This window comes from Musa acuminata, chromosome BXJ3-3 (genome assembly GCF_036884655.1).
Source record: "Musa acuminata AAA Group cultivar baxijiao chromosome BXJ3-3, Cavendish_Baxijiao_AAA, whole genome shotgun sequence".
Lineage (NCBI taxonomy): Eukaryota > Viridiplantae > Streptophyta > Magnoliopsida > Zingiberales > Musaceae > Musa > Musa acuminata.
The window spans coordinates 6363427-6377147 of NC_088351.1; the positions used below are offsets into that span (position 1 = coordinate 6363427).

At 39.9% G+C, this 13721-nt stretch overlaps 3 protein-coding genes across 3 annotated transcripts; all 3 read right to left on the minus strand.

The window, feature by feature from the left end:
* Positions 1–480: 480 nt before the first annotated feature.
* On the minus strand, positions 481–5765 carry LOC135633794 (conserved oligomeric Golgi complex subunit 5-like). The gene is made up of 3 exons (XM_065143708.1): positions 4577–5765; positions 3135–3608; positions 481–1630 (listed from the first exon to the last, which is right to left on the minus strand). Exons 1-3 carry the CDS (start codon positions 5663–5665, stop codon positions 719–721), a joined length of 2475 nt encoding a protein of 824 aa, XP_064999780.1. The 5' UTR covers positions 5666–5765; the 3' UTR covers positions 481–718.
* A 420-nt stretch (positions 5766–6185) lies between these two features.
* LOC135633795 (protein DELETION OF SUV3 SUPPRESSOR 1(I)-like) lies at positions 6186–10483 on the minus strand. The gene is made up of 2 exons (XM_065143710.1): positions 10260–10483; positions 6186–6511 (listed from the first exon to the last, which is right to left on the minus strand). Exons 1-2 carry the CDS (start codon positions 10351–10353, stop codon positions 6381–6383), a joined length of 225 nt encoding a protein of 74 aa, XP_064999782.1. The 5' UTR covers positions 10354–10483; the 3' UTR covers positions 6186–6380.
* Positions 10484–11333: 850 nt separating this feature from the next.
* Positions 11334–13056, minus strand: LOC135633499 (ubiquitin-conjugating enzyme E2 20-like). The gene is made up of 6 exons (XM_065143024.1): positions 12838–13056; positions 12339–12366; positions 11915–12142; positions 11776–11839; positions 11647–11706; positions 11334–11571 (listed from the first exon to the last, which is right to left on the minus strand). Exons 1-6 carry the CDS (start codon positions 12960–12962, stop codon positions 11531–11533), a joined length of 546 nt encoding a protein of 181 aa, XP_064999096.1. The 5' UTR covers positions 12963–13056; the 3' UTR covers positions 11334–11530.
* Positions 13057–13721: the final 665 nt, after the last annotated feature.

The window sequence follows — 13721 nt, forward strand, 5'->3', positions numbered from 1 at the left end:
GAAATAACAACAATGCAAATAACTAGAAGTGGCCATGTCATGATGTAGCAAATTTGTTTCACATGTCTCTTCCATCTGTGCAGTTGATTCTTAAGCCATTCTGAGAGTGAACAAAAGCTTGCAAGGAGATATATATGCATTTAAACTGGTTGGAGAATAGCATGGATCTCAGCTGCTCTCAGAGTGTGAACATGCCTTGCATCTGCAAACTAATTGGTTTTGTCCATGGCATGAAAAAAGGCTATTGCCATCTCAGTTTACAACCACCTAAGTTACAATAATGACAAGCTTTCATAATAAAAATTGGCATACAAAATGACAATAAATATAATCTGAGTCATAACTACGACAAAATATACTGTAATGTTAAGTAAAAACCAAAATCGATCTGATGTGCTTGAAAATTTTTGAACAACAATCACGCCAAATAATCCACTACATGGAAGATGTAAAAGCAATTAACATTCCAGAGAACACAAGTTCTGAAGAAACCTTAACATGGAATTAAGACCATGTAAAACCTATATATAAAAGCAAAGGTCCAGAAATTTTCATTTACATTGAAATTTCTTGCCAACTACCAGAACTGAGCCACTATGATGGCGATCCATGTAGGAAATGGGCAGACAAAACATTTCAAAATCAAAGAAAAATGTTTATGGGTATGCCTCTATCATAACAACTTCATGGAAAATCATATCAAATCTCACTATTGAAACTAAGTGTTCTCAGTCAAAGATGAACCAATCTGAAGCATCAGCAGATACACGGGACTAAATTCCTTGTCTCCTCGAGCTCTGGCCTTTATCTCATAATCATCAAGGGTTGCTTTAATTCCTTTCCAAATCTGATCCTCACCTTGTGAATCAAGCCAGAGAGAGTACTGAAGAGGTGTAAGCTTATTCCTCTGCAATGGTGAATGCAACTCATCAGGGCCTCGAGAATACAAGTGGTGGAGTACCACACTTGGTGGCAGATCCTTGAGAAGTGAAGACCCTCCAAGCTGAGCTGTCTCCAGAAAGATGACAGGCCGGAAAGCACGAAGTGCTCGATATGGTGCACCGAGCTGCTCAACAGGAAACAAGTTCTGGCCAACAGCGAGCTCAAGCTCTGCCATATCCCTTGCCAACCTCAGCTTGCCTGACTCAGAAAGAGGCCTCACCAGAGAAGCATGTCGGATGAAGAATATTAGGACTCGAGAAGCCATCCTGCGAACTAGCATGGTGCATATAGTCTCAGAACGAGCAGCAGAAGAAGGCAGAAGTTTGGACAGGAACTCATTCCGGAAATGAAGTGTGCATTTCTGCAACTCATCCATGTAATTAGAGGCATTGTTATCCATGGACACATCCATCCCCTCAGCTCCATAGTCTTGATCATGGATTTGCAGGATGCAAGATTCCAGGCGATCAAGCATCGCTTGGAATAATGAGGTTACTGAGTCACATGCAACTCCATAGATGACACCAAGCGAAGGTGACAGGACATCTGAGGCTATGGTTGGAAGTGAAGATGTAGTGCTTGTAATGCGTGCATGGATCTCCTGCAGATGCTGGCAAAGGGAAAAATTCTTGATTTGGGCTGCAGTTGCAGGACCCATAACCTGGCGAGCTTCAGGACCAGTGGATATCTAAAAGTCAAAAAATATAAAAGCATTAGATGAAACTTCTGACAAATTAACTAAAGCAAAAGAAGGTTGATTATGTAATACCCTCAGATAGTCCTACTCGTTATTAGTCAATCAACAACCAAATCTAATAGAAATGGTTGATCCCATAAGCCCTCAAACTTGAGTTCCTTTGAGACTATCCAAAACAAAACAAAGCTAGTGCATAAAAAATGAAAGCAAAAGTATTATATTGCAATAAATCTAATCACTTTAACATCTATCAGCTATATCTCCTTCAATCAGACCTACTTAGAATTCCAATTGTTGGCGCTCAAAGCAGATTAAATTAGCCTTTTCAATAGTACTAAGAAATTAATTTCTACAGAAAAACAAGAACATACCACACTGTTGACCTCAATTTAAAATTAATTAGGCTGAATTCCATCAATTCACTTCCTCTGCATCATGTCCTGACAATATTTTTTAAATGTGCAACTACTAGACAAATCATAATTTATCCAGATTTTGGGTACGAAAAGTAACACTAAAGTCTCACTCATGTTCACAAAATTGCAACATTTAAGGAAATAAATTTATCTAATACCAATAAGAAGCACAACAATCTAATTTTGTATGAATGGCAATGAGTGATGAATCATCTGGAGACGTAAAGACTAAGCAATTTTGTCTTTTACAGGACTTGGCTTGGCATCAAGGGAAAATAATAGATGGCATGTCTTTCACTGCAATTTCTACATTTATTATACTTTCACACATATGAATCTAATTATTAGATTTTATGTATGCAAATGATCATGCATCGAATTGATAGTCTATATGTCCTAGATCATTTAACAATGAAGAACCAAAAATAGATTCATTAAATCGAATGTTATGCTTCTTAGTAGATTTTCCTTATTTGCAAAACAAAAACTTTAATTTTGAGTTCACTTTGTGATACAGGACAGAGATATAAAAATGGTTACCTACTTACAAACTTGACTTCTACCTTTCTTATATAAGCACGTCATAATAAATCCATAACTGCTAAGTTATAGATTATACTCATTAGCTTGTCCTCGAGGTTTTCAGAATGTAGATAAAATAACAAAGCAGTTGCTTTTCTGGAATTTTGATGGATTACAACTTGTGACCCTTATATCAGCCTTAGAGGAATGGGAAAAAGCAAGTGAGAACTTTCTAATATGTGGCAGCTGTCTTAAATTCCTCGATGTCCAAAAGCCAACAGTATCAAAACTTCAAGAACAGAGTAATCAGATAACTTAATAATCAGGACATACTCTGGATAATGAAAACAGAAAGGAAATTAAACATTATCTCAAGGTAGTATACTAGAAGATTTCTAGAACCTACATTCAACTGCATATCCCAGAAACAAATGGAAGCATCACAGGTATCCAAAATTCACATTTGTGAACTTAAGCATAAGATTCAGACATTGAAGAAAAAGCATGTACACAAGTAAATATCATTCAAATGGTCTTGGATTTTGGAAATCATTTACCTGGTATTCAGCTCTCTCAGCTAACAAGAGCAGAACTTTGCCAATTTCATGTAAAACAAGAAGCATAAGGTGCCCATGCATTCTCACAACTTCAATCTCTTCTTGGATACGCAATACAATTCTAGAGATCTGGTCCTTGGAGGGAATACTTCCACGGCTAGACACAGGGAATATGCTATTTACACTATCTGAGAGACGACTTAAGCATAGAGCTAGAAATGATGTCTGGAATATGTTAATGGTAGCAACCAGTTGTTCCTTCCCTTCAGGGTTGAGAGCTGGTAGAACCCCCTTAACATCAGTATCTCTTGAGATTCTTTCAAGAAGATTCTCAATCATAGAGAACAACTTCGGATACCCATGTGTAAATGCCTCTTTGACAAAACTAGATGCTGTGAAAGCAGATTTCATTTGGCTTGCAAAAGCTTTGACAAGTGCTTCCCAGACCCGATCTGTTAATAGAGGATCACCCTCCTACACAACATCCAATAAGAGAAAAAGATAATTCAGAATCAATTAGTAAAAAAGAATCAGTATAACTAAAATCCATTAGAAAAAGAAGTCCATCAGATGACATAGAACTCAGGAAGAACAAAAAAGAAAGTGCAACTTACTACAACACAAACTTGTCATGTTCCAAGAGCCATGAGATGCTAAAAGCTTCTTGTCAAATTTCGGGACCAACAAAGGTATTTTTGCAGAGTCTGCACCTTACTTTAAAGGTAATTGATGAGTCTATTACATATTTAAAGAATTCAGCTTAGAGAAGGGAACAAAATGGAAGCATAAAGAACGACATCAGGAAAGAGGCAGGGAAGATTTGTTGCCTCAATATAGACGAAAGGGGGAAGTGTTAGTTAACCACTTGTTTTATATTTCAAGTTTCTGAATGACATTCTCTGTGAATAGCATAACAAGACACCCCGACTGAGATCAGGTTGATAGTTTTTATCAAACTCAATTTCACACCAAAGGTTAGATCAACTAATCTGGCAGGGTCAGACCTAGAGACAGATAAAAGGGTGCAATTGACTTTGTCTAGTTCAATCTGATGAAGAAAATGCCTAAAATTGATTTTATATCAATTATGCATTTGATTGGAACACTATAGTAAAAATTTCAGAGGCAACACAGACATGCAAAAAGGATTTCTTTTCCTACAAAAGAGGTTTACGTAGGCAGGTTTTGAACAGTACATAACCACAGAAGTGGCCGCAGGATCAGAAGACACTTTACTAACTAAGATATCCACAATAACCATACAACACAGGAGTAAGCGCAACAATTTTGCCAATTTTATGACAGTTTCATAATTGAAGGTCGTGAGATGCAACAGATAAAGAAGTAAGCAGATTGATCTACTAAAAGCATTTATAAACAAGCCAAATTCGTAATCAAAAGCTCGGGAGAAATGGCCTGATCCGAGAGAGAAATCAACTCACCTGCCAGACCTCATGGAGGAAGAGGACCTGCGTGAATGGCACCCTCTTCTTCGATAGCACGGTCTGAAGTTGCCACACCGCCGTCACAACCCTGTGAAGCTCGTCCATGCACCTTCCCATCCGCTCCCACAGAGCCTCCGCAGCCCTTTTCCCTGCCCCAATCTGCGGTGTCCCGCTCCTCTGCACCCCGCCGGGTCCAAAACCCCCTGATGATGTCGAGATCGTCTTCATGTCAAGCGCCACGCCAACGCTCTTGACACCCACCCCCTTGTACTTGCTGACGAGGGTGTCGACAGCGGATCTGAGCTCGCCAAGGTTGTAGAACACCTGGAGGCCGCACCAGATGTCGTTCTGGTTGGACTCATCCATGCCCCGTTCGACGGCCTTCATCGCCTCGGCACGCAGCCGGTTCCCGGTCTCCGAGAGCCAACGGATCTCCTCCTCGACGACGGAGATCCCAGAGAGGCCGCGCTCCTGGTAGAGGAGCTCGATCTCACGGTGCATCTCCGCAGCCTTGGCGAGGTCAAGGCGATCGGGAGGCCCCACAGCGACGAGATCGCGGAGCCTGCGGGAGAGGCGTAAGAGGCGGGCGGCAGATGCAAGGAGGTCGGCGGCGGCGTGGAGGTTGGAGAGCTGGAGGGTGTGGGTGCGGACGACACGGCGAGGCTCGGCGAGATCTTGGCGGGCGCGGCGTAGGGAGGACTGGAGCGCGTCGACGCCGGAGCGGACGGCGGCGAGGGAGGACTCGGCGGAGCGGAGGGAGGCGAGCTGGGAGAGGAGGGCGGGGTGGCGGGCGAGGACCTCGGATCGGAGGTGACCCTGAAGGAGGTGGACGGCGTCCTGGAGGGACTCGGCAAGGGCGGCGGCGGAGCCGGAGCTGAGGGCCTGGGAGGAGAAGCGGGCGGAGTCGAAGTCGGGGGACAGGAAGGCGGAGAAGACGGGGTCGGAGGCGAAGGCGTCGAGAGGGGAGGAGGAGGCGTCGGGGGCGGGTGGCGGTCGGGGAGAGGCGGCGGCGGTGGGGGCCGGGCGGTCCTTGAAGGTGGCAAGCTTTTGGAGCGGGGAGGAAGGGAGGATGCGCGGCGACGCCATGGAAAGAGAAGGGCCGATTCCACCAGATCTCGGCCTCCTCCTCTGTCAGTGTTTGTGTAAATAGTTACAGCAGTAGAAATACGAAGAATACGTACTAGCAGTAGTAGTAAGATGGGTGGGAAATAGAAACCGAAAAAGGAGGCCAAACAAGTACTGACGGACCGAGTGGTTTCTCTTTTTTATATTTATTTTTTTGGTTTATAAAGATAAAAAAAATTTCCTGGGCCTTATTTTTAATTTTTAATATAGTTTTGGATTGATTTTTAATAGAAACACTTTGTTCATGAGAATATTGACAACAAGATATATATATATATATATATAGCTGAGAGATTACAACCTCTAATTGTTGCTTCAGAATAATTTTTCATAAGCAATATTTCGAATGGACTATCCAGGAATGTAGCAATGGATCACTTGATTGGCCATTGCAATAGGGGTCATGCAGCAGTTGCATAACATGTCTCAATTCCTCCAAAAAAACAAAGTATGTCAATAGAACCATATGGAAGGCTAGATAGAAATAGAACAAGTCACTATCAAAATGTCAAAATAATGGACTGATAGAAGTGACTCAAAGGAAATTTGGGATCGCCCAAGCAAATCCTAATCGATGCAGCAAAATCCAACTTGTCAAATCAGTGAACCATGGACGAACAAATGTAACGATTAAGCACAGAGATATGGATGGAAGAATTTTCTGTAAAGATAATATTCAACTCTTCGCTGACTTGTTCTCGAGCTCCCTCCTCAACTGTCGGGAGAAATCATCGTTAACATGATCATCATCCCAGTCATCCTCCCACTGCTGCAGGGCTTCTTTACCTTCTTCCTTGTCATCCCATTCTGCAGTCGATCAAAATGACTGACATAAAGATTAAAGATTTCATCCCTCTTCCAACTATTGACTTAGTTATAACTCAAGCAATATGTATACTGCTAAAAATACACAGAAAATTTGTCTTTATAGAAAATAAAACAAATATATAAGATATAGATGCAAGGGTGATATTTTAATTCAAGCACTTCATAGAAAATGTTGAGTAAAAGAATGGAATATGTATTACATCGAGGTATGATCCACTTAACTGTGATGCAAATCGGATAGATCTTGTAATGCCTTTTTTCAGAACTTACAACTTTTAGAACTTCAAATCTCAAGTTAACATATTAAATAATTTGAGTTCGGGCATCATTTAGTTGGTAAAACAAACAAAATAAAGATATCTGGAGCCAGTTGGCAAAATGGAATAAAGGGTGGAGCATTTTTGTTGCAAATAACACCAGCACCAGCCCATAACTTTACCGGTGCATCAGGAAAGATCACTATACCTCAGCCCGACTCCTAAAAGGAATCAGCTGGATGCTCGGTAGGAGTCTAAATTCCCATTTCATGTGGAAGAGGCAGTACAAGGTGCACTAAGTGGGATTTAACAGTTCCATATAAGTGGACCAGCTAACCCGTTTAAGCAATTGCATTTTCACAGATATCGCAGTATGACTCACATCAGGATACTGATATTAAGTATAACATTAAGTTGACTGTTTGGCCTAGATTAAAAAAACAAGGATATTTATTGAGAAGCACTATTTTTCCTCACTACATCTTTGATTTCCCACAATATTGTCAGTTTATCAACTAACAAACTAATTGTAGACAAACACAAAAAAAAAACATGACCAATACATTCCAAATTATTGACGACAACATAAGATACACTAGGATGTTATATGCTACAATCAATGCACCATACTGTTTGCTCTGAACTTTTTAAGTGACATTACATCTCCACTATGCTAATGATGTTCATGTGACTCATCCTACAAGGATACTTGATGAAATCATCAAACATGAAAAGAAAATGCTGAATGGAGAGAATTTAAGCACTTCAATTTGGCTCTAAGGTAGCCGTTCTAATTTGATTTAAAAATAAATTTGGTATATTTCAGAAAGCTTAGCATCTTTCTTTTTCTGATGTAACCATGAGCTCGGAAGTAAATTCAGTATGTAGTAAAAATTAACCCATGAAGCATATATTATTACTGGGTACCAGCTATTTTCAGTGAAACCCATGAACAAATGAGATGAGAAAAAGAGGCCTCCTCTCTCTCTGGTTTACCAAGGAAACAAAGATATTTGTTGGATCTAAAGGGACAGATAAGGTGCATTACCAAAATATTTATTTTAAAAAATCCAAGGACAGAGATGATTTTTTAACTACCCAGTATAATTTAACTGTGTTTTTAAAAACCAAATTTAGATGTAAAATATTTTCTGGAACATGCAACAAATAGTGTTATTAAGAGGTGTTCATACTCTCTCATAGGCACTCATGCGAGGCGAGGTGAGGCGAGGCGAGGCAAGGCAAAGTCAAAGCGCTCAAACACTCACATAGGCCATGCCTAGGCAAGCACCCTGATTGAGGCATTGGACAATCAGGCACTTTCCTAGGGCTCACCTGAGTTTCCAGCCTAACAAGATCTCGCTTGAGGCATTGGACAATCAGACACTTGCCTAGGACTCCCTGAGCTTCTAGCCTAACAAGATTTTTCGCTGACACCCACACATAAGGTTTTCTGTCTATTCCCTAATGTATTAAATTCATCCAACAAATTCATAAAAATAAAAGATACCAATTCAAGTACTTCGATGTGTGTTCAGCAAAATCAAGCACTCGAGGCTGACATCGATTTGTGTATAATTATTCATCCTATTTCTCTAGATGATAATGATGATTCAAATGAACAATCTGTTGGGATAAGCGTGCTAACATGTCCAACACACAAGATGATTTAATATTTGATGATCACATTTAAATACAGGGTGATTTAGCAAGGGAAACTATAGTTGAAGAAAAAAGGGCATCGACTATGAGTGCAAACATCAAGTTCAAGGATAGTAAATATAAAAAGGAGGAAATAGAATAAGAGGCTAATATCAGTGATGATGTTGATGATGATGTGATGCACCTTGACAACCACTAGAACTCCTGGATTGAAAGATATTTAAATGTCTTTCATTTTGTTATTTATATATGAACTGGTGTAATTATCATTTGTTGATTGACTACTTAAGAGACACTTTATGCTTATGCGATTTGGTGCCTTGGTGATAACCATCATGCATACATAATAATATAAAACTCATTTTGAGTCAAGTTCTTGTTTTAATGATTATTGTTACATAAATAAACTCCCATAGTTTTTTTATCACGCCTTATTTTACTCAGGCAAATGCCTTGAGCAAAAAGGAACCTTTGTGCTTTATATTGCCTAGCGCTTTAGACAACAGTGGCAACAAGTGAACCATGCACATGCAAGTACTCAGCAATTCTTGATGTTCATAAAGAAAAAGAAAATGGAAATATTATTTTGTAGAGTTACTTTCAGTATCCTTCTGGTAAAAATCCACTAAGTTGGAAGATGGGGGGAATGCAAAAAGGTCATTCAAAATCACCTCATGCAAAGAGAAGAGCAGTGGATCAAACATCCTTTGAAAAAACAAATTATTGGAAAAACAAGTAAAAAAACAAAGCTAGCATGATGATGTTTCATTAGTAAGAATTACATACGATCATACAGCTCACGTATTAACAATACACGGTAAGGAAAAAAATGAAGTTGCAGAGGACAGAGAATTGTATATCAAATACGGTTCCTATATTTTCTGCCCAACTTACACCCACATTATCCAAGAATCTCACCAATCCAGCAGGTATTGACAGCTAATCAGTCATAGAATTCTCCTAGAATGAATCAGAGGCATTCAAACTTCAAGTATTTTCACTTAACAAGCAGTCTCTCTTCTGCATATAAATTGTGCCCCTTCTAACATTATTGCCTTAATCCACAACTGTGGTATGACACATGATCTTTCCCTTCGTCTTGTCATCACTCTTCTTCCTTGCCTCACTAATGAAAGTCAATGATAATTTTATTATATCTTCCTACAGGGAAAAAAAGACAATGAGATGCATCGCTTCATCTCATTCCCGTGTTTCAAGCATCAATGAACAAAGAAGAATTTGGTCCCATGGGAAAGCTCGTGTATTTTCCATTAAACGAATATTGTTAGCATCCTAGAGCTGTGTAAACAGATTAAGTCTGGCCTTTTCAAAAATTGGATAACTCCAAACAGTAGGGTACCCTAAGTACTGAAAATGTGTGATTGCAAAGATCCAAATTTCGTCTGTTTTGAGATTTAGACCCAATCTACCACTACTTTGGAAGATAAACTCCAGACATGAATAAAGGCAGTCGTGCAACATGAAATCAAGTATGAAATTTCCCTCAGATGCTGATCAATACCTTCAGAGCTTGGTGTTGGCAGTATGGAATCCAATGCTTAGGACGAGGATTAAAGATCACAAATCTAGGACATGATATGAACTACCATATCATGTCTCCTTGTGTCACTCGTTAATTCGCAAATCTAAGCAGCGATGTCGACAAGAGACACATACAACTGATTCTACTCACGGATTCTTGAAAGATGCATCATACGAATCTGCTAAAAGAAAGGGCTTTATGTCTTCAAGTGTTGTTTCCTATGCTTCTACCAAACAATACGGAGAAGAGATCAGCTTTATGTTACCTTGATCGATCTCGAAGTCTTCGAACTCGTCGTCGTCCTCGAAGAGATCCATCTTAACATCTTCGGCAGCAGCAGGCTTCGCCTCCGTCGCCATTCTGCGAGATAACCGAGAAGCGCGCCTGCAGATTTACGACTGTAAACTAGGGTTCCGATCGACTTTTAGAGGGCCAGAAAGCCCTCCTTTTTTTGAACTATAATACCCAAATGTTGCTACCTGCCTTCTGAGTGGCGAAGGTGAACAGCCCACCTGTGGAACTCACATTTGGTCATCGGTGCGTTGCGTCACACGGGAAACACGTGGGTCAAGTGAGAACAAACGAGGGTTCCATTCGACTTTTAGTGAGGGAGAACCTACTCGCGGCCACTACCAGCCTTGTGATTGGAGAACTCAACGGCTCCTGTGGGATCCACATGTGGCCATTGGTGCTCTCCATCAGACGGTAAACACCTTGGACGAGTGAGATAATGGAAAAAGATCGCGTGGGATCTTTGCACATTAAAAGTACTGTGCACATTTTCTTGGACCCAAAAGCTGTTAAAACTAGGAATAGAAAGGGTTTTCTCGCATATTTTAGTTAAATCATTTTTAGTTCGAACTGAATAAATACTAACAAGTCATAATATACAGTCGAATTAAATAGAATTGTTAAAGCCCACCATAGGCTAAATATATGGACTTTCAGCCCAACACAAAAAACATAATTCCTTTTTTTTGCCTGTTGAGACTTTGTAACTTTGTATTTGTAACTCAAAAATCTTGTCGTGTATTTTTCAAAAACTTTTTTTACATTTATCGGTCATTTTATATTCTATAAAAATATGTATTTTATTGATAAACTATTCTAGATTTATACATAAATTATGTGCAAAATAATTCTAAAGAGTATTATTCATAAATTTTGGACCCTTTTGTCTCGTGGATTGAAGAAGCCCAATATAGATTCGCAAAAGAAAAGAAAATGTTCTAACTCTTTGGAGATAAAACAAGAGCTCCATTTATAGTAGAGAAGTTTTTGTGCTGTGATCTTTAAGGGAAACTGACTGGCAGGACTAATTAAACTTCGAAATGAGATATTATTGGATAATAAGAAAGAGAAGCAGCATTTTTTAGATCAACAAAAGTTACATTATTTTGCTGTAATATGAAAGAGAAGCAGCTCAGTAGTGACACAAATGCGGAGTAGGAAAGCCAAAAGGGGCGCATGGAAGAATTGAGTATGAATCTCCCCAACTCGGGGCTGCTGGTATATAGTTTGCCAGAGTTCCATGAACTAGGCTGGTTTGTACAGCTTCTCCACCATTTTCCTGAACTCTGCATCAGACAAAGAAGAATTTTTAGAGAAATAAATGAGGAACCATTTCGATAGGACTGCATCACTTTCCTCACCTTCTTGATTGACCCAAAGTGCTGCTGCTTGGGTGTTGAGAGGAGACTCATTGTTTGGTTCTGAAATAAGAATAATGTCATTAGCAAAATAATCAAGCAACTCTTCTATGTAGCAAAGCTGATGCTTACCCCCCAGCAGACTCTGGATTGACAGCAGTATGGTTCTCACATCATATGCAGATGACCATTTGTCCTGTTAACCCGAAACATTCATCAGACCATGAGGAATACGGAGGAGGAAAGATGGTGATTTTGTTCATCTCCAAACCTGAAGTATATCCAAGCAGATGTTGCCGTAGATATCGACATTTGGATGGAAGCAGGCAGTCTCGAACTTCACCTTTGGAGGCTTGAATGGGTAATCAGTAGGGAAGGAAAAGGAGAGTTTGTAGATCATGCCCTCATAAACTGTCTCTTTGCTACCAGTGATGGTCCCTTTCCAGCAAAAGATGTTGTCTCCCTCTGGAAAGGCTGATATCCCAGGATCCCCACACATCTGAAGAAGAGAACAAGCAAGCATGCAAATAGAATCGTCAAGAACACATCGACCATAAGGTTCACTGAACATTGAAATGAGAGACTTCGTGGATCGAAGTCCCAAGTTCTTTTTACTGCACATATAATGCCTGACGTCTCCTCGAAGACCAACATTAAGTAACTCTATCATTGCGGAGTAAATTCTTCTTGCTTACCATCAAGGACATCAGTTCCGACTGCAATCTGCTTGCATCAAGACAAAAAAAAAAAAAAGTAGAAGTCAGCATGCGGTGAAAAGGATCGAGAAGAAAGAAATGATCTAATTACAAGGCGATGAAACATCACAAAAGCCCTAAAAGATGAAATCTTTAACACAGACTAATCAAGTTGATGTGGCAGAAACAGATGAACGACACGCAGAATGATTAAATGGACAACGACTTCGGTGCTTGTGATGATTGTTCCTGAACCTTCAAGAGGAGGAAAACCCACGAGAAGATCAATCAAGAAAGAGTAAAGAGGATAGAAAAGAAAGAGAGGATATCATGACAACGCCATAAATCATCACAAAAACCAGATGCCGCCCTCAAAGATCAAATCTTCACGATAATCACTAGTATGGCGGAAGCAGATGAACCAAGAAAGAGTGATCCTTCAAGAAAAAGGAAAAGCCGCGAGAAGAGCAACCAAGAAAGAGTGAGAAAGTTGCAATACCTCTTCAGGACAGACTGGCCGTCGAGGCCTTTGGCGGCCGCAGCCGTGTGCTTGGCGGCCGAAGGAGCGGTGTCGGCGGCGGGGGGGATGTTGTCTTGCACGTCTTGGTTCTCCGTTCTCGTCATATTGCCCGACCTTCTTCTCTCCCTTTCCTATCAGTGAGATAGTTCAACAAGGAGGAGGAGAAGGCCGTAGAGAGAGTGAGGAAAGAGGGATTGGGGGAAGAGGAACGATTGATATAAAGAGAGGGGGATTGATCGGGGGCGAGAGGGGTCCGCGTCTTCTTACCGTTGGGGCTTGATTTCCCCCTTCTCCAACGGCTAGTTCTTTTTTCAATTTTTAAAATATTATAAAAAATTGGTAGGATGAAAACGTTATTGTTATCTATTTTCTCCAAGCGGACTGAAACACCCCGGAGACTCGCAGAGGGTGACGTCATTCCTTGTGCACCTAACTTGTAAATTCCAAACTAATTAATTATTTTTAACATATCAATTTTTATATTTTTAAGAATTATATTATTATTATTATTATTATACTTATGAAACTAAAGCATTTAATCTTGTTTCAATTTTCCTGGCGAAAATATCATATGCACTAAATAGTAAATTGAAGTGAGATTTATTTAGTGATAAATCCTATGATATTTTTAATGTTTAATTTTTAATTTTTATAAATATAAAAATTTTAATATAATTTTTAAAAATATAAGGATTAAAATATATAATCATCGATTCGGTGCAGAATTCAGTACGGAAAATATTTAATTTTAATTGTGACAGTATTTGGGCTTACCCGTCTCGCTATCGCCCTTACGTAAGCGCAAATGGGCCCCGGCAATATTGCCAGCGTAGTTTCACACGTCAGCCCGCATCCCTCCTAAT

What these genes read in the sequence shown, in the direction of transcription:
- LOC135633795 (XM_065143710.1), bottom strand. Translation starts at nt 10,353, where the DNA reads ATGGCGACGGAGGCGAAGCCTGCTGCTGCCGAAGATGTTAAGATGGAT. An exon ending in AGACTTCGAGATCGATCAAG is followed by an intron (nt 6,512 to 10,259) that starts GTAACATAAAGC and finishes GATCGACTGCAG; the next exon opens with AATGGGATGACAAGGAAGAA.
- LOC135633794 (XM_065143708.1), bottom strand. Translation starts at nt 5,665, where the DNA reads ATGGCGTCGCCGCGCATCCTCCCTTCCTCCCCGCTCCAAAAGCTTGCC. An exon ending in TCCTCCATGAGGTCTGGCAG is followed by an intron (nt 3,609 to 4,576) that starts GTGAGTTGATTT and finishes GATGTTGTGTAG; the next exon opens with GAGGGTGATCCTCTATTAAC. An exon ending in CTGAGAGAGCTGAATACCAG is followed by an intron (nt 1,631 to 3,134) that starts GTAAATGATTTC and finishes TTTGACTTTTAG; the next exon opens with ATATCCACTGGTCCTGAAGC.
- LOC135633499 (XM_065143024.1), bottom strand. Translation starts at nt 12,962, where the DNA reads ATGACGAGAACGGAGAACCAAGACGTGCAAGACAACATCCCCCCCGCC. An exon ending in GGCCAGTCTGTCCTGAAGAG is followed by an intron (nt 12,367 to 12,837) that starts GTATTGCAACTT and finishes TGATGCAAGCAG; the next exon opens with ATTGCAGTCGGAACTGATGT. An exon ending in TCTGCTTGGATATACTTCAG is followed by an intron (nt 11,840 to 11,914) that starts GTTTGGAGATGA and finishes TCGGGTTAACAG; the next exon opens with GACAAATGGTCATCTGCATA.